General features: G+C 62.9%; 2 protein-coding genes across 7 annotated transcripts in view; one reads left to right on the plus strand and one right to left on the minus strand.

Moving 5' to 3' along the window:
• Window positions 1-299: 299 nt before the first annotated feature.
• On the plus strand, window positions 300-6,558 carry CYP2W1 (cytochrome P450 family 2 subfamily W member 1). Its single transcript, XM_031013002.3, has 9 exons — window positions 300-513; window positions 1,543-1,705; window positions 2,110-2,259; window positions 2,327-2,484; window positions 3,785-3,958; window positions 4,268-4,406; window positions 4,508-4,692; window positions 5,451-5,592; window positions 5,809-6,558. The coding sequence occupies exons 1-9, from the start codon at window positions 331-333 to the stop codon at window positions 5,994-5,996; spliced, it is 1,482 nt and encodes a 493-aa protein (XP_030868862.1). The 5' UTR covers window positions 300-330; the 3' UTR covers window positions 5,997-6,558.
• A 4,246-nt stretch (window positions 6,559-10,804) lies between these two features.
• CHLSN (cholesin) overlaps window positions 10,805-26,124 on the minus strand; it is a 133,784-nt gene continuing 118,464 nt past the window's right edge. For all 6 annotated transcript variants that reach the window (XM_019030783.4, XM_019030782.4, XM_055346746.2 and 3 more), the window contains 3 exons: window positions 24,928-25,121; window positions 16,504-16,585; window positions 10,805-14,458 (listed from right to left, as the gene is read on the minus strand). In XM_019030783.4, the coding sequence (XP_018886328.1) occupies window positions 14,279-14,458; window positions 16,504-16,585; window positions 24,928-25,121 (456 nt within the window). In that variant the 3' untranslated portion in view covers window positions 10,805-14,278. The remainder of the gene's footprint in view (window positions 14,459-16,503; window positions 16,586-24,927; window positions 25,122-26,124) is intronic.

A 26,124-nucleotide genomic window follows, 5' to 3' on the forward strand; every position in this document is an offset into this window, starting at 1 on the left:
GAGGGGCCTGGACTGGCGGGTTCAGCAGAACCAGGGGCAGAACAGTCCACGTGCCACATCCTTCTCTCCGGCCAGGAGACATGGATGCCTGACCCCAGAGGGCCCCCATCCTGCCCTCCCCTCCCCGGCCCCACCAGGGCCTCAGCCCCACATTCCACGCAGGCCTGCAGCTTTAAGCCGTCCGCTAGGGGCTGCCCTGCAAACTGCTTGTTCCACATTCTCGGGGTGGTGGGGTGGGTGGGGTGCGGGCACGCCCTCCCGGGGAGGCCTATAAGGGTGCGGGGGGGACGGGGCCCAGGAGGGGAGCGGGGCCTCACCAGCCACGTCCTCATGGCCCTGCTGCTCTTGCTGTTCCTGGGCCTCCTGGGCCTCCTGGGGCTCTGGGGGCTGCTCCGCGCCTGCGCCCGAGACCCCTCCCCAGCCGCCCGGTGGCCCCCGGGGCCTCGCCCGCTGCCGCTCGTCGGGAACCTGCACTTGCTGCGTCTGGCGCAACAGGACCGGTCCCTGATGGAGGTAAGTCAGGGAGCCCGGGCAGCTCTTGCCGCCTGGACAGCTGCCGTGTCCTGGCCCCCCTCCTGGGAATGCCCAGCCCGGTCTCCACTGCCTGTTCCCACACGGTGCCGGGCCCAGCGGGGCACACAGGAGGCCGGAGGGCCCACCCTGCTTTTGGGAGGGGAAAGCCGCCCTGTCCCACAGGGAAGCAGACACACTGAGTACGAAGAAGCCCTGGAGGTGCCACCCAGGGCCCGGCACGGGAGCAGGAGTCTGGAGGGCTCCCTGGAGGCGGTGGCGTCTGCTGAGAGCCCGCAGGAGGCCAGGCTTAGGGACAGCAGAGGGGAGGAGGGCCTGGGCCTGTCGGCTGCCTGCTCAGCCCCCCTCGGCCCTCAGGTGTTCAACAGCAAACACTTCCCACTTTTGAGCCTCTGTTTCCTCATCTGTGAAATGGGAAGAGGACCTGTGCCTTCTGGGCAGGGATGCTGAGGACAGAGGGTACGGGGACAAGGCACGGGGCAGCCTGACTGGCACTGTCGCTCTGTCCTCGCTCAGGCAGGCAGGGTCAGTGGGACAGGGCTGACCAGTCGGGCCTGGGCTCTGCCTCTGGCTACCCCCAACTGCGGGCTGGGGTGCTGCTGGCCGGGATGTAGCCAAAGACGGATCAGGGTCTCTGGGGGCCGAGCCTGTCAGGCCCTCACTCTGTGCAGACTCTGGCCTTTCAGAATGTGCCACCCCAGCAGACAGCCAGCCCCCGACCTTGGCGCCTGGACTCAGGGCTTGAGCCCCCCAGGAATTTTGGCTAAAAAGAAAATCCCACAACAGCCATGCCAAGCACCAGATGGTGAGAGGGCTCTGTGGGCTCCAGGCTGGACGCTGCCCCCTCCACCCTGCACCACCGGCTTTATGGCATCTAGGCGTCCCCCCTCCACCTGCCCCCATTTTCCCTCTGTCCCCACCCCTACCCAGCACAGGCCCGGCCTGAGGGGACCTAAGGGGGGGGGCCTTGTGGGTGAGAGCTGCCCGGGTGACCCCCGCCATCCCTGCCAGCTCTCAGAACGTTACGGGCCGGTGTTCACCGTGCACCTGGGGCGCCAGAAGACGGTGGTGCTGACGGGGTTCGAGGCAGTCAAAGAGGCGCTGTCGGGCCCCGGGCAGGAGCTGGCCGACCGGCCTCCCATCGCCATCTTCCAGCTCATCCAGCGAGGTGGAGGTCGGTGTGTGGCCGGCGCTATGGGGCCTGCTGGGTGTGGGGGCACCTGGACCCCAGGAGGGGTGGGGGCACCTGGACCCCAGGAGGGGTGGGGGCTCCAGCAGCGGGAGAGGCTCCCAGGGTGGCCTGGGGAAGAGCAGGCAGGAGCTGGGCCTCCGGGCTGGTGCTGAGGAGGGCCAGGTGTCCACACAGCAGGTCAGGTGCTCAGAATCAGCAAGCGGGGTTCTTTTCATCCCGAGTCAAGAGGGGCCAGGGCCAGCCCAGGGGGACGGGAGTGGGGATGGGGGTGAGGGCCCAGCCAGTCTCGCTGCCCTGAGGTCAGCCTGCTCACTTCCTGCCCACTCGCCTGGCGGGGCTGGCTGGGGTGGGAACCTGGGCTCACCAGGCACTGTATCTGCCCACAGGCATCTTCTTCTCGTCTGGGGCGCGCTGGAGGGCTGCCCGCCAGTTCACGGTGCGTGCTCTGCACAGCCTGGGCGTGGGCCGGGAGCCGGTGGCTGACAAGATTCTGCAGGAGCTGAAATGCCTCTCGGGGCAGCTGGACAGCTACAGAGGTGAGCAGGGAGCCGGGGACGCCCCCTCCCCGGGCCTGGACGTGCCTGAGGCCCGTCTCCCTCGCAGGCCGGCCCTTCCCGCTGGCCCTACTGGGCTGGGCTCCCTCCAACATCACCTTCGTGCTCCTCTTCGGCCGCCGATTTGACTACCGGGACCCCGTGTTTGTGTCCCTGCTGGGTCTCATCGATGAGGCCATGGTCCTCTTGGGGTCCCCTGGCCTGCAGGTGAGGAGCTGCCTCCCATCCTCGGGGTGGGGTGGAGCCTGGGGCGCTGGGCATGCAGCAGGAGGACGGGGGCCCCAGTGCTGTCCCCTCTCAGCTTCTCGGCCCTCCCACCTTGCAAAACGAATCAGATGCAAGGGCCTGAATCAGGACCCATCCGACGTTAGCTGGTCATGTGGCCTCAAACCAGCCCCTGTGTTCTCCAGGAAATGGGGGATCCCCATCTCCCCCACGCCCTCATCAGTAACAGATGCATCTGCTCAAGAGTGGAGGTGGGAGGCAGGCATGGCTTCCCCAGAATTGCGGGGGGCTCCATGTCTGCCCCCCAAGCCCTGACAGTCCAGGCACCTTCCTGCTGACACCCTTTACAGTGCCCCAAAACCACAAAAGTTCACCCCTCTGATGTTTGGAACTCATGTGTATTTCATTTAGCTTCAAAATGTAAAGATTCCCTCTTTTTGGTCCTCATGGTATTTGATGTGTGTTTACCGAAGCCTGCATCTCAGGTGTGATACCTGCATCACGGCTGGACCCAGAGACCACGGGTCCTAGTCCTCCTGGCTTCCCAGAGGCAGGGCCGTGACGGGAGTGAGTGAGCAGCGGTGGGTTCACAAGCGAGAGCAGGGGGCACAGCTTCCACCCGTCCTAGCCAGGGTGAGACCACCCTGCCTGCTGGTGGAGCCAGGCGGGCCCAGAGCCCACCTGGAAGATGGAGGCTGCATGGCACTGCGTGGTCCGGGGCAGCCCCAGGGCAGCAGAGCATTCCCTGGCCTTCCCTGCTGGTGCCAGCTCCTTACCACAGAGGCGCCGCGTGGAACTCACTAGTGGTGATCGCGGACGCCTCAGGAAGGCGAGTGGCACGAGGTGTGTCAGGGCTGCCACAGGCAGTCACAGAGCACCCGCTGGTACCAGGCTCACCCCTCAGATACAGCCTCGTGGGCTGGCTCAGTGGCGGCCCTGACTCTCCAAGGTCTGAGGTCTGCTCTGTCTTCCATTCCATGACTCACAGGAGGTTCAAGGTTACTTCCACTGTGGCAGCTGCCTCCCTCCTCCCTCTCCAGGATGGAAGGAGGTCCTGCTGTGCAAACCTGCCTGGCTGTCCCCTTCCGGGACACGGACGGGGGGTTTCCTGGCAGTTCCTGGTCCTCCCTTGAGGGCTAAGGGTCCCCGTTCTGTGGCCGCCTCCAGCACATCCACCCAGAGTCCCTGGGCGTGAACACAGCCGCTGGGGACGATCACCGCCTGCCCAGTGTGCAGCCCTGGGGCTGTGTCCTTATCTCCGCTCCTCCTGCCTCCTGCCCAGCTGTTCAACGTCTACCCGTGGCTCGGGGCCCTGCTCCAGCTGCACCGGCCCGTCCTGCGCAAGATTGAGGAGGTCCGTGCCATTCTGAGGACCCTCCTGGAGGCGCGGAGGCCCCACATGTGCCCGGGGGACCCCGTGCGCAGCTATGTGGACGCCCTGATCCAGCAGGGACAGGTGTGTCGGGACCCAAGACCTCCTTGAAGGCCTGTAGGGGTCCTGAGGGACACCCCAGGGGAGCACGGCTGGGGAGGGGTCCATACCGGTCCTGCACCAAGCTCCCTACCTCCTGGCTGGGGGCCTCCCAGAGCCTCAGTCTCCTTGTCTGTGAAACGGGGCATCCATAGTGCCTGCCTCGGAGACGCCGGGGGATGGCTGAGCCCAGATCACCGGGGCATCCATAGTGGAGCCCAGGGCTGGGCTGGGTCTGTGGGGTGGGGGACAGACCCCAGATCATCCCACGAGCCCTGCCCCACGCCTCTGCAGGGGGATGACCCCGAGGGCCTGTTTGCTGAGGCCAACGCGGTGGCCTGCACCCTGGACATGGTCATGGCCGGGACGGAGACGACCTCGGCCACGCTGCAGTGGGCCGCACTTCTGATGGGCCGGCACCCGGACGTGCAGGGTGAGACCCTGGTGCCTGGCGAGACGGCTCCTTCTGCCCCCGGGGGACCCCCAGGGCCGAGAGATGGTGCTGCCACCCAAGCGGCCCACCCTTTGCCCCAGGCCGGGTGCAGGAGGAGCTAGACCGCGTGCTGGGCCCTGGGCGGCCACCCCGGCTGGAGGACCAGGAGGCTCTGCCCTACACAAGCGCTGTGCTCCACGAGGTGCAGCGGTTCATCACGCTCCTGCCGCACGTGCCCCGCTGCACCGCCGCTGACACACAGCTGGGCGGCTTCCTGCTCCCCAAGGTGGGGCTGGGCCTCCCTTGCCCCTTCCATCTCCTCTGGGGTAGGCCTCGGCGGGGGTCCAGAGGCACTGGGACAGCTGAGCGTCTGGTGGGTGCCTGATGGCCCAGCGCTCCCCGACCGGAGGCAATAAAGGGCGTCCAGCCAGGAGCAGGATGGAGGCAGCCCTCACCCCACAGCCCAGCACTTGGCCTGGCCAGCAGACCTGGCGCCTCCCTGCATGTCCTGGGGTCCCCTCCGTGTGTCCTGTGGGCATCCCTGTCCATGTGTCCTAGGGGGTCCCCTCAGTGTGTCCTGGGGGTCCCCTCTGTATCCTGGGGGGGTCCCCTCTGTATCCTGGGGGGGTCCCCTTGTGTGTCCTGGGGGTCCCCTGTGTCCTGGGGATCCCCTGTGTGTCCTGAGGGGTCCCCTCTGTGTGTCCTGGGGGTCCTGTCTGTGTGTCCTGGGGATCCCCTGTGTGTCCTGGGAGGGTCCCCTCTGTGTGTCCTGGGGCGTCCCTCGTGTGTCCTGGGGGTCCCCTCTGTGTGTCCTGGGGCATCCCTCTCCATGCATCCTGGGTGTCCTCTCTATCCTTGGGGCCCCTGGCTGTGTGCCCTGGGGTCACGTGGCCTCCCTGGGTTTGGGTGCCTTACCTGCAAGGTGGGCTAACACCAGGTGTGGTGGGTGTGGCAGGAGCTACATCCTGGAATGAAACTTCCCGACCCAGGCCCCATCCCATCTTCCCCGGGGCCCCTCTCTCTGTGCCCCGGCTGCCCCCGCAGGGCACGCCCGTGATTCCCCTGCTGACCTCAGTACTCCTGGATGAGACACAGTGGCAGACCCCAGGCCAGTTCAACCCAGGCCATTTCCTGGACGCGAATGGGCACTTTGTGAAGCGGGAGGCCTTCCTGCCTTTCTCTGCAGGTCAGCAGCCCTCGGGGCCGGGGTGGGGCGGCACCTCCAGGGCTCCAGGGGTGGGACGGCCCCAGCTCCGCCGGCCGCCTCTGCACCCACCTCCTGATCTCAGGTTCTGAAGGCGGCTGTGGTGGCTGCTCCTGTGCTCCCCTGGGGAGGTCCCCACCCCTCCCCTCCAGGCGCAGGCCTGGTGCAGCCCACTCTGTGCCTGGACATCCCCTGCAGGCCGCCGCGTCTGTGTTGGGGAGCGCCTGGCCAGGACCGAGCTCTTCCTACTGTTTGCCGGCCTCCTGCAGAGGTACCGCCTGCTGCCCCCGCCTGGCGTCAGTCCAGCCTCCCTGGACACCACGCCTGCCCGGGCTTTCACCATGAGGCCGCGGGCCCAGGCCCTGTGTGCGGTGCCTAGGCCCTAGGAGATCCCCCAGCCCCCAGGTCCTCCTGACCACTCCCCTCCCAGCCCTGGGTCCTCCCACCCTCTCTCCTCCCACCCCACAGCTCGGACTGCTCTGGGAGGGCCCTGAGGACTCCCACCCCCACCCCCACCCCCACAGGGTCAGCAACTGCTTCCGGTTACACCCAGGCCTACCCCTGCCCGACCCTGTGGGACCCCCACCCCTCTGATGCTGTCTGCAGCTCAGTCCCTGCCAGCCCCCAGGAGCGCCTCCAGGGCCCCGCCCACTCTCCCACCCCTGAAGCTGCACTCCCACCCACCTAGCTCCCCCCAGGGCCCCCCAGCACCTGCAGCTGGGGCTGCAGGGAGACAACGGGTGGCTGCATCCAGCCAGAGACAGGCGCAGGTGGGTGTCCTCAGCGTGCGAGCCCTGCACCCCCCAGGTCCTGGGACTCCTGCAGACCCCACTCCATTCCCGCTCCTGGAACACTTCCTGCAGCTGTGCCTGGAGGCAGTCGGCCTGCAGTGCCAAACTCTGAGCCAAGCCACCGGGGCCATGCGTATGACTGGTGCAGGGAGGCAACGCCCACATTCTCCTTCAGAGACAGCCACTGGTGCCAGAGGCTTCCTTTGGGGGGGGGGGGGGTGGGCACCTCAGCCCCTGAAGACAAGCAGCACTGCAGTGGCAAAAATGGAAACACTGACCCGGTGTGGAGGCTCACGCCTGTAATCCCAGCACTTTGGGAGGCCGAGGCAGGCGAATCACGAGGTCAGGAGTTCGAGACCAGCCTGCCCAACATGGTGAAACCGTCTCTACTAAAAATACAAAAAAATTAACCGAGCATGGTAGCACGTGCCTCTAATCCCAGCTACTCAGGAGGCTGAGACAGGAGAATCGCTTGAACTGGGAGGCAGAGGTTGCAGTGAGCCGAGTTCGCGCCACTGCACTCCAGCCTGGGTGACAGAGCGAGATTCCATCTCAAACAAACAAAAGGAAACATCGAGCCACACAGTGGCACATGTACTGGTGGTGGCGTGGTCAGCAGTGTGAGTGGCGCGTGTGCTGGTGGCAGTGTGACAGTGGTGTGTGTGCTGGGGGCGGTGTGATGGGACACCTGCTGTCTGAGACGGCCCTGGCCCCCATCCCAGCGCTGACCATGCATGTGAGCGCAGGCGGCCCCTCACCGAGAAGAGAGGATAAGCTGTGGCACATTCCCACCTGTGCCACGTGAAGCTGCGCCCCAAGGCCAGGACGCGGTGGCTGAGACACACAGGTGCACGGCAGGCCTCACACTCCCAGGTGGGGCCGCAGGGTCCCTAAGTCATGGGTGGGGCTGCTGCTACGGAGGCTGCTGGACCTGCTGAACCTGCTGCGGGGACGGAGGAATGGAGGCTCGGCTGCGTCCGCTCACGTATTTCTGGGGAAGGGCAGGGACCGAGTGCTGGCTTCACTATTCTCCCCTCAGACATTTGAAATATGACACTGAAAACTTGAAGGGCAGAGAACGGGGTCCCGGCGCCAGGTGGGGCCACGCGACGCCCCGCCCAGTGTGACTGGTGAGCCCCTCTGGAGCTCTGGAGGGTGCGGAACATTCCAGGGCAGGGGCTGTGGAAAATCCCTCCCAGCTGTTGTCGGGGCTCCCGGGTGGGGTGGAGGACTCAGGCCCAGCCCTCCCAGCCCTACAGGGGACCCTCGTGCCCCCAACTTAGTCAGCCTCCTGGGTGGGGTGAAGGACTCAGGCCCCGCCCTCCCGGCCCTGCAGGGGACCCTCGGGCCCCCGCCTTACATTGGCCTGGGGTATTCATCTCCTTGGGCCCAGGGAAGCCCGAGGCCCATATGGGGAGGAAACGCTGACCCTGTGCCACCCCGCTTCATGGAGGCCCAGCCGACGTGAGGGACACCAAGTACAGGGTGATGAGTGACGGCTGAGCTTCCCCTCAAAGCACTAAGACAATAAACGTAACCCCAACCCCGACCCCGCTCGCCCGACTCACGCGACCTCTCACCCCATTTCACCCAGCGAGATGACAGGGCTCCTCCATGGGGTACAGCCAGGGCCCCCCAAGTTAGGCAGTCCAAATGCCTCATCCTCAAGTGTAAACAAGCCTAGCTTAGTGAAAACAGAGTAAGCAGGTATCAAATCTCCTTTAACTCATGCCCATGGGCATGGGCAGGGGTGTGGGGCGGGCGGGAGGGAAGGGGGGGCCGAGTGAGACCCAAACCCCAGAGGTGCCACCTTCTCGACCGGGCAGACCTAGGTGCCCGTTTCTCACAGCTGCACTCAGGCTGCCGGCCAGGTGCACAGGCACGTCCCGGGGGCTTGCTGGGAAATGCCGGGGCTTGGCACGGATGGGACAGGCCACTGTCTACGCCTCATTTCCAAGTGTTTCTTTGTTGCTATTTTTAAAAATGGTGATAAAATACACGTAGAGAAAACTCACCGTCAGCCATGTTGAAGTGCATAGTTCAGGGGCACAGGCGCATTCACGGCCATCACCGTCACCTCCAGAGCCTCCTCATCTTCCCGGGCTGAAGCCCCGCTTGCGTTAAACACCCACTCCGAGTCCCTCCCCAGTCCTTCTCCTTCCTGGTCTGTGGGTGTGAGGGCTCTGGGGACCTCGAGTGAGTGGGGAGTGGTGGATTTGTCCTGCTTTATCCACGCACCTGCCAATGGGTCCTTTTCAAGGGTCCCAGAGAACTCAGGCAGCAGGCAGCCCGCGAGCCCAGCTTCCTCAGGCGTGGATTTCGGGAGATGCCTCTGTGGACATCCACCCCACGGTGCCCAAATGTCATGGGAGAGGCAGACACCCCGAACCCCATGGCTCATGACGTGGCTGAGCTGCTCCCCGGACGTCTGTCCTCAGCAGCAGGGGGGACGCCGACCCCGGCCCCTGTACCCCCCACCTCTAGGTCTCCAGGGAAGGACCCTCCTGGGGTGGGCAGGCTGCTCTTGGCCCCAGATCTGCTTCTGGGTCTGAGGCTGGCCCTCAGCCGTGCCGCACGTGCCTCCCATTACCGTCCTAAGTCAAGGCAAAACAAAACCACACAGTCCCCGAGCCATCTGCAAACCTCCCGCAGCAAGCTCGGAGGGTGAGGCCCCCCGACAGTAAGCTCGGAGGGTGAGGCCATCTGAGTGCCGGGCTGGCCGGGCTTAGGAGACCAAGCTTTACCCACGGAGACGCCGTTTAATGGAACCCAAGTGACCCAAGGGAGCTGCCAAGCCACCGCTCAACCACACCCGCAGGGCACACACATGTAGGGGCCTGGGGGCCGCGTCCAGTGCGGGGGTCCTGGTTCAGATGTCCTGAAGCTCCTCCCTCGGAGTGGGCAGCCCCCATCAGGAAACTTCTGGAACCCAGAAGCTGGAAGCCGGCCTCACTCTGGGACCTGGGCTCTCCCCGTGATTGCTGGGGCTCCCTCAGAGCGGGGGTCTTCTTCTCACCTTGGATGCTGAGGGGGAAGGAGGTAAGACACTGGGAGGCCTGGGTGGGCTCACCGGGCTTCAGAGGGCAGTGGGACTTGGACAGCTCAGCCCAGCGCCCAGCTGTCTCTCCGGGCAGGTCTCACGAATGCCCCGAGGCAGGCCCATCGCTGGCCAAATTCCCCACCCCTCCTGCCTGGACCCAGTCCCTTGTGAAATCTAAGCAAAGTCCTAGGGTGTCTGAGGTCAGAGTGCATCGGGTAGCTGCTGCTGCATAACAAGTGGGGGAGGGGGTGGCCCATGGCTCTGGACTGCTGGGCCACAGGGGTGATGAGGTGAGGCTTGGAGGAGTCTGTAGGATCCTAACTTTGATGACTATTCAGGGTTTGAGGCTGCACTCAGCTTTATCGCCTGTGAAACCCACGCAGCCAGCAGGGGTCCGAGTGCTTCTGAGGTCCCAGTGGGCGGGGGGTGGCCTGACCCAGGCAGGGCAGGGGGACGGCAGCTGGAGCGCGTGGAGAGAGCGCCCGTTCCCTGGGAGCCACCGGAGGGCGCGTGGCATACGGCACCCGGCCAGGGCCTGTGACCGGAGCAAGAGCCAAGGGGCTGGATGGACGGCAGGTGGCGCCACCTGATCTGTGCAGGGACAGGCAGGGACAGGCAGGCAGAGAAAGAGCCCAGCTGGAGGTGGCCGGCGCTCCAGGGAGAGGAGTGGGGAGCGGACAGCGCCGGCCCGGGCTGGAAGGTCAGCTTGAGGCTCTGGGATGTGAACACTGGGCACCGAGTCATCCAGAAATAAATCCCAGGCACGGTGGGAGGCTGGGGTGGGAGGATCGCTTGAGCCCAGGAGTTTGGGACCAGTCTGGGCAACACAGTGAGGCCCCCCGCTTCTATAAAAAATACAACAATTAGCCGGGTGTAGTGGTAGCAACTGTGTTCCCAGCTACTCAGGAGGCTGAGGGAGGAGAATCGCCTGAGCCCAGGGGGGTGGAGGTGGCAGCGAGCAGAGCTCATGCCACCGCACTCCAGCCTGGATGACAGAGCGGGACCCTGTCTCTAAAAAGATGCTACTGTCTTGGGGGCTCGGAGGGAGGACAGTGCTCTGAGGGTGATTCAGCGGCCGAACCTGTGTCACTCTTGCTGGAGTGAGCAGACGGCACTTGGTGTGAGCTGTTTCTCAGACATCAATCCTGCAAGAAACTGCTCAGAGGCCGCTTCCTCAGAGGGCTGGGTGGGCTGGGGCAGGGGATGGTTTCCGGAAGCCTCACAGTGCTGCGAGAGGTCTCCAGCCTGCTCTGAGTGTTCGCACCCCCAATGTTGGGGAGGGCCCTTTGGCCTGGAAAGCCCGGTCTCCACAGGTCTGCTCACCCCCACAGGCAATGTGATTCTGACTTCCAAACAATGCTCCTTTTGATTATTTAAAAACATTACTTTTATTTTTATTTATTTATTTTTTCAGACGGAGTCTCGCTCTGTCACCCAGGCTGGAGTGCAATGGCACGATCTCGGCTCACTGCAACCTCTGCCTCCTGTGTTCAAGCGATTCTCCTGACTCAGCCTCCTGAGTAGCTGGGATCACTATAGGCGCCCACCACCACACCCAGCTAATTTTTGTATTTTTAGTAGAGATGGGCTTTCACCAGGTTGGTCAGGCTGGTCTCGAACTCCTGACCTCGTGATCCGCCCACCTTGGCCCCCCAAAGTGTTGGGATTACAGGTGTGAGCCACTAAATTTAGTGCTCACCGCACTAAATTTTTTTTAGATGCCGGCTCTTGCTCTGTGGTGTAATCACTGCTCACTGCAGCCTCGACCTCCCGAGCTCAAGCCATCCTCCCACCTCAGCCTCCCGAGCAGCTGTGACTACAGACACATGCCACCATCCCCGGATTTTTTATTTTTTGTTGGGGGGCAGTTTAGCCATGTTGCCCAGGCTGGTCTCAAACTCCTGAGCTCAAGCGATCCTCCCACCTCCGCCTCCCAAAGCGCTGAGTTACAGGTGTGAGCTGCCGCACCCGGCATGAGTTATCAGTGTGTGGTTTGGTGTTTCTGGCACCTGCACACACTTGCATATCTACTGCAGGGGACATTTCTCCCTGAGCTCAGCCCAGATGTGCTTTGTCACAGCCCATCGCTTATGGCCTTGGACACATGTAAAGAGAACAGCACGCATGCCCACGCTAAGTTTGGCCCCTCACTTGGCACAAATCTCGATCCACCGCCTGGCTTGCTGCAGGTCAGCAGCTGCCCTCTCCACAGTGAGGAGCACTTGCCGAGGGACAGACGTGAGGGACAGACGTGAGGGTCGTCTCCAGGCTAAGGCGGGGCTTCCTTAGCCGGAGGCTTCCTGGCTCAGGAGTCCCGCACAAGCGCCAGCTGAGACAGGGACTCACAGCCCGTTCTCCGGCACACACAGCCCCAGCACAGGTGGCCCCACATGGTTGGCCCCTGGGGTTGCATGGGCGGGTGCCCTCACTGACCTGCACGGGGTAGGGAGACCCCAGGGCATTGCGTGGTCCTCTGAGCCACATTCCAGGTGACATCTCTGCACCACCCTTCGGCATCTTTCGCCAGGGAGCCCTGAGGAGCTTGGCACCTTACGATCCACAGAGGTGGGAACCCCTGACAGGAGAGCACTCCCCAGCCGGTGTCAGGGGAGCATCTGTGCTGTCGAAGGGAGGTCCAGGTCTTCAAGAACTTTTCCCACTAATAGTCGGTGAGGACTCAGCAGTACCCACCCCATTTCCCTTTCTGACTCGGCTGCTGGGAAGCTCAGAGCTCTGTTCCGGATCCATCAGCCCTGCCTTCTGGAGGCTGCTGCCCCCTCTTTGCACTTTGCGGGTCTCCCTCTGCTGTTTGTTTAAGGCGCCTCACAGCATAGGGGCCACCAAGCACCCTGACTGCTGGGCTGACCACGGACCCTTCCCAGCAGCTTCTCTGCAAAGCTGTGCTGCCAGCAGCCGGATCGTAGGCACCGCCTGGCAGATCTGAAGGTTCGTGCTGTGCAACGTGCCTTCCTGTTTGTGAGTTCACCTGACCGACACCAGGAGGGGCTGGACTCCTCGCCTGCCGCCGGCAAGGCCCGTCCTGGGCCAGTGGGGTGCACACAGCAGGCCCTGTGTCGTGGGTGGTCAGAATTTTGGCCACAACAGTGGGGGGACGGGGCTGGATGCTGGCCAAGGAAGAGCAAACAGCCTCATCGCCTTCCCACAGCTTGGTGGGTGCAGAGAGGACCTGGGGACACAGTCCTTAGGGTCTCCTCCGGCCCCGAGTCTCGATGTCCACATAGAGATGGCCTGAGTGGTCAGCCAGACCTGCCCAGACCACATCTTAGCCCAGCCCTGGGTGTCTTCAGGGAGCTAAGGAGGAAGTCACAGTAGACGTCCGTGGGTCACAGTGAGGCCAGTCACCGCTCTGAGGTGCAGGCCCCGAGGGCCACGGCTGAGGAGGCCCAGCCAGGCCAGCAGTGGCCACGGGAAGCCCCAGGCCCTCCCCACGATGACAGCCTGGAGCCTGTGACTCTGCTCTCATGGGGTGAGGCCGGCCGTGCTCCTGCCTCCCGGCTTGCATGCAGCTCTGTGCGTTGGTGGCAGCCAAGGCAGGCAGCCTGACCTCAGCCTCAGCAGTTCTGTTGGGGGGGCGGGGCACCCAAGGGGGCACTCAGGGCCTGAGCCAGCGTCCCAAGGCTGCCAGGTGGCGGCTGCAGCTACTTTTCTGCTCCACCGTCAGTTCGGGGAGCACTGAGACAACAGCACAAACCCCCAACCTGGGCTGGGCAGGAGGCAGCTCCGGGGCAGCAGCACCTGGGTGTCTGCTCTGTGGAGGCCCAGGCCGGAGCCGCTGGCCTCAGCCCTCCCTGGGGCCCATCCTGGAACAGACTTGGCCTCGCAGTGGTGCACGGACCTCCTCGCCATGGCCACCCGGCCCTCCCCGGCAGCTGCCCAGAGCTCTGCGGTCACCACGTCCTTCCCGGTGCCCCGCGGCACCTCACATCACTTGGGGGCAGGGACCACGTGCTGCTGGAAACAGGAAGTGTGTGGCTTGATTCTGTGCGGCCTAAGTGTGTTTCCTGGCAGGGTCAGTCACTGCCAGCGCTGGGAAACGGCCGGCCTGAACGCAAGCGATCAGTCAGCACCCACTGCCAGGAACGCCACACACGGAGCGCCCCCAATGCCATCCTGGGGTGGCCACCAAGGACGGGGTCTCAGCCTGGCGTGCGCCGGCATGGGGGACACGAATTCCGCAGTCCACAGGCAGGGGACGCACCGCACAGAGCAGGGCCCACGGCCGCTGCTGGATCGGGTTTTATTTCAAATGCAGCCACAGAGACGGTTTCTGCACAGGTACGTGATCCGACTCCACAAGCTCCCACCAGGGGCTCCCCATGACCCGCAATGACGCTGTGTGGGGTCAAAGGAAAACAGGCCACAGCCAGGCCCCTCGATGGACACAGGCAGGGGACCAGGAATGCGGCCCACGCAGGGGGATGGGGAATCGGGCGGAAGGTGCAGGTTTGCAGCTGGCGGGAGGAGCCAGCGTGCCCCAATCTCTCAAATATTCCCGGTAGAAAAACAGACATTTCCCTCCAAAGCAGATTCCTGGGGCTGGAGGGTCCCTCCAAGGCCAGGGGTCCGGGTGATTCCAGAGCATCCCCGCTCTGCGCTGAAGGCACTGAACCTGCCATCACTGTCACAGCCATCACCGGCCAAGGAGGGTCTGGAGGAGGGAAGGGGCCCTTGCGAGGCTCTGGTGCTGGTGATCCCGGCCCCCACCACTGGAGGAGCTGAAAGCCCTTGCTCAGCCGCTGCCCTGCTGGTGATCCCGGCCCCCACCGCCGGAGGAGCTGCACCCTGTGTGGTCTGAGGCAGCCCTGCACTGAACCCACTAGGAGAGCAGCTGCAGCACCTGTCGGATGCGCTGGGCCCTCCCCAGCAGGGGGTGATCAGAGCCCTCCTCATCCAGTTCCCGCATCAGGGCTTCCGCCTTCTGCACCGTCAGCTCTCGGGCCTGGCCCTGCAGCCCCTCCAGGTAGGCCAGCAGGGTGGAGAAGTGCTCATCGGGAACCTGGACGGGGAAGAGACCGAGTCGGTCAGGGGCGGGGCAGGGAGGGGCCGCTGAACAGCAGGAGACAAGACGCTGCAGCCAAGGACACCCGGGCCTCAGGCTTCCGTCCTCCCACTGCGGCCCGAGGGTGCGGGCGGCCTGGCCACAGACCCTGCCCCAGACACTGGAAGAAGAAATGCCTGTTTAGAGGCAGACAAAACACTCAATTAACCTGGGTAAAACAGAAGCCACGTGGGGAGAACATTTCACAAACATCGTAAAAATCCTCAGAAAAATGAGAAAATACGACACAAATTAAACGGGTAGGCCGTGATAAAAGGTGCATTCGGAACAAAAAGCCAAGTACGCGCCGGCACTTGGCACGCTCGCCTTTCTGCTCAGGGCGGCAGTGGCCAGGTGGCATCTCTTGGTGGCCTGACCCTTGTCTGCTGGTGGTGGGGGCACCTCTGCACAGGCTCACCGGCCACCTGCCAATCTGCTCTGCAGGCACGTTTCCTCAAGTCCTCGTGGCAGCGGCTTTCAACACTGGGCTCTTTTTATTATTGAGTTAGCAGAGTTCTAATTCCATGTGGGACTTGCAGAAGTCTCCCATTCTGTAGCAACCATTTCACTTTCCAGCTAGTTCTGTCTGCAGTGCAAAGTCTTAGATTCTTTTTTTTTTTTTTTTGAGCCGGTCTTGCTCTGTTGTCCAGGCTGCAGTGCAGTGGCACGATCTCCACCTCCCAGGTTCGAGCAATTCTCCTGCCTCAGCCTCCCAAGTAGCTGGGATTATAGGCAAGCACTACCACACCTAGCTAATTTTTGTATTTTTAGTAGAGACGGGGTTTTGCCATGTTGGCCAGGCTGATCTCGAACTCTTGACCTCAAGTGATCCACCCGCCTCAGACTCCCAAAGTGCTGGGATTACAGGCGTGAGCCACCACACCCGGCTACACAGTCTTAGATCCTGATGAAGGCACTTTCTCGACTTTTTCCTTTGTCGCTTGTGCTTCTAGAGTCACATTTAAGAAACTGTTGCCTCACCCAAGGGCACGAAATGGACTCTCAGCCTTTCATCTAAGAGTTTTGGTTTTAGCTTTTAAATTTAAGTCTTTGATCCATTTTGAGTTAATTTTTGCATATGGTGTGAAGCTGGGGGCTGCGTGCATTAAGTATCGGCATGTTCGTAAATATGTATGGTTACATATGAAATAAAAATGTATAAGTAAAATGCACATTTGTGTCTTTGTAAATATGTTTAATTATGATAGTGTAAGATAACTTTGCGCGTGTGTGTGTATACACACATATAAATGGCTAACCAAGGATTTGCCTACCCAAAGATTATTTTTCTGTATAAAAAGTTTTGTATAAAGTTTACTTTTGGTAATAGTAACATATAAATAAAACCACGTAAACTTTGGTTAAAACAAAACAAAACGTGGAAACCCAGTTGTCCCTGGCTCTGTTAAGAAGAGGTTTCCTCCACATGGAACAGGCTTGGCCCGCATGCTGGAATCAGCTGCGCCGGGCGTGAGGGTTTCCAGGCTTCCCAGGCTGTTCCAGTCACTTCTACTTCCACCCTTGTGCCTGCCCCAGTGTCGTGATTACCGGAGCTTGCAGTAGGGCTTACAATCGGCTTGCAATAGGGCTTACAATAGGGCTTGCAATGTGTATGTCCTCTAACTCTGAGGAGGGAGAGTGGCTTGAGCCCAGGAGGTCGAGGCTGCAGTGAACTGTGGTCGTGTCACTGCACTCCAGCCTGGACGGGACCCTGTCTCAAAAAACGCCCACGAAAAACCAACAACAACAAAATAATGAAAGCAAGTGGCTGCAGGCTATGCCTGGAATGTCCCAGGGCTGTGAGTGGGGCTGGTGGGCCTGCCCCGCTCTGAGAGTCTGCAAACACAGGCACGGCAGGAGAAAACCTGAGCGGCCCTTTCAGACTGTGGCTTCTGCTGTCAGGGCCCCGCCGTGCACAGACCTCAGCCCCCAGGAGACGTGCCTGCCCCGCCGTGCACAGACCTCAGCCCCCAGGAGACGTGCCTGCCCCGCCGTGCACACACCTTGTCACTGTCATACATGTGGAGCAGGAGCCATGTCTGCCTTGTCTTCTGAAACCTCCAGTTCTTGTGCTTTTGGGCCCATCTAGGGAAAGAAAGACAAGCATCTCAGGGTGCTGGGCAAAAGACTCCCGGGCACCTGTCTGCCCTGAGAGATCGGGGACACCTCATCTTAGGAGAGGGAGCCCCACCAGGTACTATACACCAAGGCCTCATGTGAAGGGGGTTTTTGGAGCCCCTCCCCTGCCCGAGGCGAGGGGCCGCAACCCCACGCCCTGCTGCCGCCTGCCCAGGAAGCACGTGGACGCCATTCTTACCTTGGCCACCCCGGGGCTCATGACTGACCCCAAGTCCCCGTGGGCTCCCCCACCCCATGGGTCACACGGATTTTACAGGGGGGGAAGGATGAAGTGAGTTTCTCTGGGAGGAAAGGGAGCGATTTAATTGATGATGTATTTTCTACATGAAAATGGGAAGACTGTAAGGAACAATACCCTGAGTCCCAGGCCCTCACAACAAGGGGGCAGTGGGCCTGGGGACGAGCAGCTCCCGGCTGCTAGAGGGGCCGCTCCCCAGGGCCACAACCTCCCCGCCCCCGCCCCGCTCCTGCACTAGGGCCTGTGGACATCAGGCAGCTGCGGATGGAGCGAAGCTGGCGCTGTGGGTAGGGCAGGGCCAGGCAGGGTTTACTCCAGAGACCTCCTCCCAGACACGTGTTTCCAGGGCCAGGCAGGGCAACCGAGCCCAGAAGCCTCCATCAGTGGGCAGGCCCAGGTCTGACGACTGCAGGCTCAGCATGGGGGAGGGCCCTGCGCCTGTTGTGAGCGTTGCCCAGCCCGCCTGTCCCCACTGCCGTGTGGGTGAGTGGAGTCCTGCGGGTGAGTGGAGTCCTGTGGGTGAGGGGAGTCCCGCGGGTGAGTGGAGTCCTGTGGGTGAGTGGAGTCCTGCGGGTGAGTGGAGTCCTGCGGGTGAGTGGAGTCCTGTGGGTGGGGAGTCCTGCGGGTGAGTGGAGTCCTGTGGGTGGGGAGTCCTGCGGGTGAGGGGAGTCCTGCGGGTGAGTGGAGTCCTGTGGGTGGGGAGTCCTGTGGGTGGGGAGTCGTGCGGGTGAGTGGAGTCCTGCGGGTGAGTGGAGTCCTGCGGGTGAGTGGAGTCCTGCGGGTGAGTGGAGTCCTGCGGGTGAGTGGAGTCCTGTGGGTGGGGAGTCCTGCGGGTGAGTGGAGTCCTGTGGGTGAGTGGAGTCCTGTGGGTGAGGGGAGTCCCGCGGGTGAGTGGAGTCCTGTGGGTGAGTGGAGTCCTGCGGGTGAGTGGAGTCCTGCGGGTGAGTGGAGTCCTGTGGGTGGGGAGTCCTGCGGGTGAGTGGAGTCCTGTGGGTGGGGAGTCCTGCGGGTGAGGGGAGTCCTGCGGGTGAGTGGAGTCCTGTGGGTGGGGAGTCCTGTGGGTGGGGAGTCGTGCGGGTGAGTGGAGTCCTGCGGGTGAGTGGAGTCCTGCGGGTGAGTGGAGTCCTGCGGGTGAGTGGAGTCCTGTGGGTGGGGAGTCCTGCGGGTGAGTGGAGTCCTGTGGGTGAGGGGAGTCCTGCGGGTGAGTGGAGTCCTGTGGGTGGGGAGTCCTGTGGGTGGGGAGTCCTGCGGGTGAGTGGAGTCCTGCGGGTGAGTGGAGTCCTGCGGGTGAGTGGAGTCCTGTGGGTGGGGAGTCCTGTGGGTGGGGAGTCGTGCGGGTGAGTGGAGTCCTGCGGGTGAGTGGAGTCGTGCGGGTGAGTGGAGTCCTGCGGGTGGGGAGTCCTGCGGGTGGGGAGTCCTGCGGGTAAGTGGAGTCCTGCGGGTGAGTGGAGTCCTGTGGGTGGGGAGTCCTGCGGGTGAGGGGAGCCCTGCGGGTGAGGAGTCCTGCGGGTGAGTGGAGTCCTGCGGGTGAGTGGAGTCCTGCGGGTGAGTGGAGTCCTGCGGGTGGGGAGTCCTGCGGGTGGGGAGTCCTGCGGGTAAGTGGAGTCCTGCGGGTGAGTGGAGTCCTGCGGGTGTGGAGTCCTGCGGGTGTGGAGTCCTGCGGGTGGGGAGTCCTGCGGGTGGGGAGTCCTGCGGGTGGGGAGTCCTGCGGGTGGGGAGTCCTGCGGGTGAGGGGAGTCCTGCGGGTGAGTGGAGTCCTGCGGGTGAGGGGAGTCCTGTGGGTGAGGGGAGTCCTGCGGGTGAGTGGAGTCCTGCGGGTGAGGGGAGTCCTGCGGGTGAGGGGAGTCCTGCGGGTGAGGGGAGTCCTGCGGGTGAGGGGAGTCCTGCGGGTGGGGAGTCCTGCGGGTGGGGAGTCCTGCGGGTGGGGAGTCCTGCGGGTGAGTGGAGTCCTGCGGGTGGGGAGTCCTGCGGGTGAGTGGAGTCCTGCGGGTGAGTGGAGTCCTGCGGGTGAGGGGAGTCCTGCGGGTGAGGGGAGTCCTGCGGGTGAGGGGAGTCCTGTGGGTGAGTGGAGTCCTGCGGGTGGGGAGTCCTGCGGGTGGGGAGTCCTGCGGGTGGGGAGTCCTGCGGGTGAGTGGAGTCCTGCGGGTGAGTGGAGTCCTGCGGGTGAGTGGAGTCCTGCGGGTGAGTGGAGTCCTGTGGGTGAGTGGAGTCCTGCGGGTGAGTGGAGTCCTGCGGGTGGGGAGTCCTGCGGGTGAGTGGAGTCCTGCGGGTGAGTGGAGTCCTGTGGGTGGGGAGTCCTGCGGGTGGGGAGTCCTGCGGGTGTGGAGCCCGGCTGTGCAGCTGCTAGGTGACACGCCAGCCCCATGTGAACTGACGCAGGGCTCCTGCGTGATGAGAGGAGCCTCCAGGGAGGTTTAATTTTAGTTGGTTTCTTTTTAGACAGCCACTTGTGGTCTGCTCCCCGGATGGCCGACCTGGCCAGCGTGGGCCCCTGTGAGGTGCACCCGGGCCAGCCAGGCCATGGCATCTGCCTGCTGGGGGCTGTTTTACTGCTGCAGGGCAGAAGTTGGCATCTCAGCTCTGCCACCTTCTAACTCTCCCACCTTGAGCTGCTGCTTTCCACCAGCCTGTTTCCTCCTTGGGAACGTGGAGTGGTGACCCCACTTCACGGGTGTTCCCAGAGCCCACGCACGGTGAGTCAGTCACAGCTGCTCTGCACACTGCCCTCCCATGGGGCCCGAGGCCACAGCACTGCTGGCCCACGGCACTGCTGCCCACGGCCCTGAACCAAGGGCGCCTCTCTCTCACCGAGCCCCCACCAGGCAGGCTTCAAGCCGAGCCCATCTCCCTCACCACCGAAGATGAGCCGTCCCGCTCTTGGCCTCGTCACTGGGGGAGCAGACACAGCGAGGGGCGGGTGGGGTGCTCAGTGTCGCCTGTGGCTCCCACGGCACTGGGCGAGGCCTCCTGGGTGATGGCCGCCTCTGCCACCCACCCTGGGGACTGGTCCCTGCGCAGCTGCAGACAGTTCAGAGGATGCCTGACACAATCCTCCTTCTCTCTGCCTAGGTGGGGCAGGAGACAGGAGATCCCATCTTGGAAAAGGAAAGAGAGCAGTCAGAGGGAAGTCCCTTGTCCCCAGCATAGCGGGGGCCACAGCCACTGCAGGGTCATCTGTCCAGAGCTGCCTAGAGCGTCCCAGAGAGAAGAACCTCCTCCCCTGTGGTACTCACCAGCTGGGTGGAGAACCAGAGTCCCTGCTAGCCTACTGGGCTTCAAAAAAAAGCAGGGGCGGCTGGGCACAGTGGCTCACGCCTGTAAGCTGAGCACTTTGGGAGGCCGAGGGCAGATCACAAGGTCAGGAGACTAAGACCATCTTGGTTAATATGGTGAAACCCTGTCTCTACTAAAAATACAAAAAATTAGCTGGGCGTGGGGTCGGATGCCTATAATCTCAGCTACTCAGGAGGTTGAGGCAGGAGAATCGCTTGAACCTGGGAAGCAGAGGTTGCAGTGAGCCAAGATTGCACCACTGCACTTCAGCCTGGCGACAGAGTGAGACTCCATCTCAAAACAAACAAACCAACCCACAAAAAGCGGGGACTTCTTGCTGAACCCCTTTCCAAAAGAAAACCGAGCGAGGGTCTCTACTGAGACAGCATCTGAAGCCGGCCCACAGCCACAGCGTCCACGTGCTCGTAACTGCAGCAGGAACTGCCAGCCGCAGTGAGCTGACGACCCAATGCCCACGAAGGCCCGAGTGGCGCTGGCGCAGACAGGGGCTGGGTCTCATGGGTTGGCCGCTCCTCCCATACTTGGAGCTGGGCTGTCCCTCGGCAGCGGGGCAGTGGGCCTGGGTAGGGAAGGACCCCCAAGAAATGTCTCCTAAGCTCCGCTGATGGGATAGTTTGGCCTCTGCTCTGGCCTGTCATTCCAGGGTTCCAGGCCCGGAGGCCACAGGGTGCAAGGAAGCTAAGACGCCATGCTGTGCTGGGCAACATGGGGGGCCTGAGGAGGGTGGGCTTGGGCTGCCCCACAGCCGGAGTGACTTGCTCTCGTCCCCCTGCAGGTGAGTGGGGGACCCCGTCCGGGCTGGATCCGTGTGGCCTGGGTCCCAGTTCCTCTCTCTCCTGTGGGGCCACCACCTCCCGCCTCGAGCAGACCCAGGCAGGGGGCCGGCCCCCGAGAATGGCGAGCTAAAGCCTGCAGGGACCAGGGAGGCAGCGGTCACCTCGCCACCCGCCCCCAGCGTGAACACCCAGCAGGCGTGGCTGAGGCCCTGAGGGATGCTGGTTTTCTTCCTTCAGTTATATGGAAAGTAAATCTTCAATTTCCTGCGTTAAGCATATAAATAAACTCTTTTTTCTCTTTAATGAGGAACAGGCTTGCCCACTGACAGCCGTGTGCCTCGCTCATGTAACTACCACAGTGGACCCAGCAGCCCAGAGACCCACAGAAAGTGGAGGGACTCCTCCCAGCACTCCCAAATTTCCGCCTATGCAAGGCCAGAGCAACACGGCTCTGAGCTGGAAAAACAGAGCTGGGTGACCAAGCCTGGGGCCCCTGCTGGGAAAACGAGGGGACAGTCACAGCACAGGGAAAGAGTGCACGACGGCCATACTGCAGGGAAAGAACGCACAACGGCCACAGGGCAGGGAAAGAGCGCACGACGGCCACAGCGCAGAGAAAGAGCGCACGACGGCCACAGCGCAGGGAAAGAGCGCACGACGGCCACGGCGCAGGGAAAGAGCGCACGACGGCCACGGCGCAGGGAAAGAGCGCACGACGGCCACGGCGCAGGGAAAGAGCGCACGACGGCCACGGCGCAGGGAAAGAGCGCACGACGGCCACAATCCCCCATCCCAGCCTCTGGACCCTCCTCTCCCCAGCCCTGCTGCACAGCTCCCACCAACCCCAGCTTCACACAAAGCCAGAAGCACCCCAGGAAGGCTGCAGAGGAGATGAACCCTTGAGATGCAAGAACAGCCCAGGGTATGGTCACAGGTCACAGGCCAAGGTCACCGTGTGGGGACGCTGCCCAGCCTGCGACCCGGGTTCTAGGGACGGGGCATGAAGACCCCACGGGCGCTGGCTTGACGTGTCTTGGGGGCAGAGCCTTCGGGGGATCTGGAGGGGAGACCCCAGGGCATCCTGGAATGGGTGGGGTGCCTCCCGGAGAGATGAGAGGAAACTCTCCACCATGAGGGCTCACCAGAACAATTCGGGGTCTCCTCCACACACAGCCCACCTGGCTGCAGATGGCTTTGCCTCCAGGAGGAACCCCTCGTGGAAAGCCCATAAGATGGCCACGGGCCTCGGTGGCCAGCACGTCCTTCCTGAGTCCCAGTCCAGGGCCTCTGCAGGGGGAGGACAACTCGGGCACCTACCTTCACCGCTGCCCCTGTGCTGGGGGCTCTGTGGTGGGCCAGCCGTGGCGTGGCCAGTGGCCCCCAGCAGCCCCCAGGCTAAGGACACTCCCCTGTGGGAATTCCCTGGCTCCCTCTCTTTGGAAAACCCTGAGTTGCCAGGGATACCGTGGGCTCCACACAACCACGTGGGCTCTGATCTGGCAGCCAGATGCGGCTGGGCTTGCGGGCACCCTTGGAGACCCCCAGGAAAGAAGAGAAGCTCCTGCTGGGGTGCCCGTGTCTGGCTGGCCTCCTGGTGTGTGGATCCCAGGCCCTGGAAGAAGCTCCTGTGGGAAGGGGCTGCTTTGTCTCTGAGGAGTAAGAGTCCCCCCTCCTCCCACACGCAGGACACAGTGCCTCCGCATAGGACTTGCCACTGGGGGGTTGCGAGTAGCATGAGGGGGCCACGGGAAGGTCCCAGAGGGGGAGAGGAGGGTGAGGCTGAGGACAGGAGCAGGGCATGCTCCCAGGCACTCAGGACCTTCCCGTGGGGTGCTCAGAGGGTGTGTGATCATGGGAGGGGAGTCAGGGTGCCTCCAGGGTGAAGACCAGGGAGTGGCAGCCACGTGGTGGAGCGGGTGGTCCCCCCTCTCCTGCCCACGTCCCCAACGTCCCCCTTGTCTAACAGTCCACGCTGAGAGCAGCCGAAGGTGCTGGCAAGCCTGGGGAGGAAGGTGGACAAACCCCGTCCACCCCAGGCATCAGGGCAGGTCCAGAACAGCCACGCCCCGAGGCACCTGCCAGTGGAGACAGGCAAGGTGCAGGTGGCACAGCTGCAGGCCCCAGTCGCCCTCTGCCTCCCACAGGGAGCCTACAGTCCATTCCTGTGGCTGGCACCTTCCAGGCCTGTGTCCACCTGCTCCTCTGCCCAGCCCACACCCTGCCCACACCTGGGCTAGAGATGCTGCACCAACGGCCTCTGAATCCCCCTGTCTACAGTGACTGACCCTGCTGTGGCTTGTGGCCCTGCCTGCCGAGAAGCAGGAGCAAGTGCAGGAGGCAGCGGCCTCACACCACAGCCAGCACCGTCCCCTGGTCCAAGCGCGTTCTCGGAGCAAGAAAGAGCTCTTGGGGTAGCACTGGGCACCTGGCCTCAGCCCCACGTTCCTCAGGGAGAGGGAAGCTAAGGCTCCCAGAGAACTGACCAGTGCAGAGACCCATGATGACTCAACTGGTTCCAGCCGGATCCACCCAACGCTATGGCTTAGCTCATTCTATGATCCCCAAGGCAGCCTCAGCTCCGAGAAGCAGGAGGCTCGCCCCCATCCCCATTTCCTGAGACCAGCGCTGAGCCTGGTGCAGGGCGGCCAAGAGCCCCTCTCCTGTAGGTGGAGGGCCGTCCTGGGGATGCACACACAACACACATGTCCACACATAAACACACACATGTGCATAAACACACACGCACACAAGTATACACATGTATACATGTATACACATGCACACATATACACAACGCGTATACACAAACGTATACACACGCACACACATGCACACACGTAAACACATGCACACATGCACACATGAGTACACAACACTCGTATACACATGCACACACGCACACATGTATACACATATGCACACGTATGCACATGTACACACGTATACACATGTACACACATGCGCATGCACACCCCCATGCGAACACACATGTGCGCACACACCCATGCGAACACACATACACGCACACACACACATGCACACACGTACATACATGCACACACACAGCGTGCACATCCACGCAGGCCCCGCTGCTCATTCCGCCAGCTGCACAGCCACACTGGGGGTCATCTCTCCGAGGAGGTCATCTCTCCGAGGAGGTCATCTCTCCGAGGAGGTCATCTCTCCGAGGGCCTCCCACAGAGGTGCGGCTGGAGCCTGTCCTCCCAGGCAGGGCCAGTGCCCCCCACAGGACACCCTGCCCCTCAGGGTGACTTCATCACAGGGACCCAGTTCTTGTCTCCGAGGAAGCCAGCCACGTGGACGCCGTGACACCCCTTATTCTAGGTGCAGTCAGCACTCAGGGAGACGGACAGGAACGGGCAGCAGCCTGTCCTGGTGAGCGCCGGGGAGGTGGCCACGGCCCGCAAGGCTGTGGAGCCCACGCCAAAGCCTCTGACCCCTGCAATCCTGCACCGTCCACCCAGCCACGCCGCAGGCACCGTCCACCCAGCCACGCCGCAGGCAGCCAGGGAGATGGCACCCTGTGCCCAGCACCCCACAATCCCCGTCTTCCCGCTCTCGGGTGGCAGTGGCGCCTCCTGTCACTGTGAGTGAGGGCTGAAGGCCACCACGAGTTCCCTCCTCCTCACCCCCACGTCCAAGCAGCACCCAGGACCATGGATTCTTCTTGTGGTGACGTACACCTGGGGCGAGGTTCACCATCAGACCCATTTCTAAAAGCACAGTTCTGGGCAACCCCTGCACGGGCAGCGGCTCTGCTACCGCCCCTGAAAGTTCCTGAAGGCTCTAGGCCATTCAGACAGAAAGAGCAGCGGCAGCAGCACAGGCCTGGCATGAATGCTCATGCCTCACTGCTCTAGAACCTTCCACACAGTGTGTGCGGGTGAAGGTTGCGACCCCCTCAGGCAGGGGTTGAGACGCACGCCCGGGACAGAACCACGTGGGGCAGGGCCGCTCACCCGCAGAGGTAGTCCAGGGCCAGTTCGGCCCCCGAGCGCCTGGCAGGCGGGTGCTGGGCCACAAGGCCTGCCTCCCGCAGACGCTGCCTCTCCTCTTTCTTCCGTTCCTTTTTCAGCTTCCTTTCCAGGACCCTCTGCTCCTCTGGGGACAGCTCCGGCTCTGCGTCCAGGCCAGGCCTGAGCACAGCTTCTCCCTGAAAGTCAAGGAACACATTAGGCTTCGGGGATGGAGGATATCCAGAGACGGGTGCGCCGCCTGGGGCTTCCCGAGCCCACCCTCGCCTTGGTAGTGGCCAAAAGCTCTGTCCCCAAGCACTGGGTCTGGCCCCGGCCGACACCATCCTGCTGAGCCTGTGCTACGACGAAGAGACAGACAGGTCACGTGAGGATGGCCAGTCCTGCGGGCAGGCGCCAGGTGCCAGGATTAACTGCCCAGAGGCCCCTTCCCCACCCCCGTGGTCCACCTCCCACAGACTCCCGCCTCCCGAGGCTCTGTGAGGTCCTGCCCCACCCCGCACAGTGTGGGAAGATCCGGGCCGGCCCCCAGGGAGGGCTGAAGGTGTGCCGGTGTCTGTTATCACACAGGCCAGGTGCTGGCCCCAGACCCGACCCAAATCCCGAAGACGGTGCCTGGGGCCTGCTGCTTTCTGGCAGGTCGCTGGCTGCATGGCTCCCCCTGGGCTGCAGGCTGGGGACAGGGAGGGTGGCCAAGACCCCCGAGGGAGGGAGAGGGCCCACTGTGACAATGTGTCCCCAGCCACATCTTGCCAGGAAAGCCCAGGCCCTCCGTCTTGCCCACCCTCCCCTAATTAAGAAAAGAAGAGGACGGTGCAAAGCGTCAAAACCGGGGCAGCCGGGCCACGGGGTGACCATGAGGTGATCCCAGCCGCTGTCCACATGCCTTGTCTTTTTTGGAAAAGTCAGAACATCAGTGTAGACTCTGACCAAGTCCAGGAGCCCAGGGAAACGGCTCGGGGTGTGGGAATCAGAACCAGGCAGCGCCCACTGGGAGCTTCCAGGAAGGGAGGCCGGGCACAGCCCACGCCTGCGCATCCCACCCCAGGGAGAGCAAGAAAAGTGAAGCAAGGGCCCCCCTACACACAAACATATATGCAACCCACCCCCCAACACAGACACACACATTCACAGACCCACAACCACAGCCAAACACAGCCCCCAACCCTCACCCACGCACCC

The sequence above is a fragment of the Gorilla gorilla genome, chromosome 6, assembly GCF_029281585.2.
Source record: "Gorilla gorilla gorilla isolate KB3781 chromosome 6, NHGRI_mGorGor1-v2.1_pri, whole genome shotgun sequence".
Taxonomy (NCBI): Eukaryota; Metazoa; Chordata; class Mammalia; order Primates; family Hominidae; genus Gorilla; species Gorilla gorilla.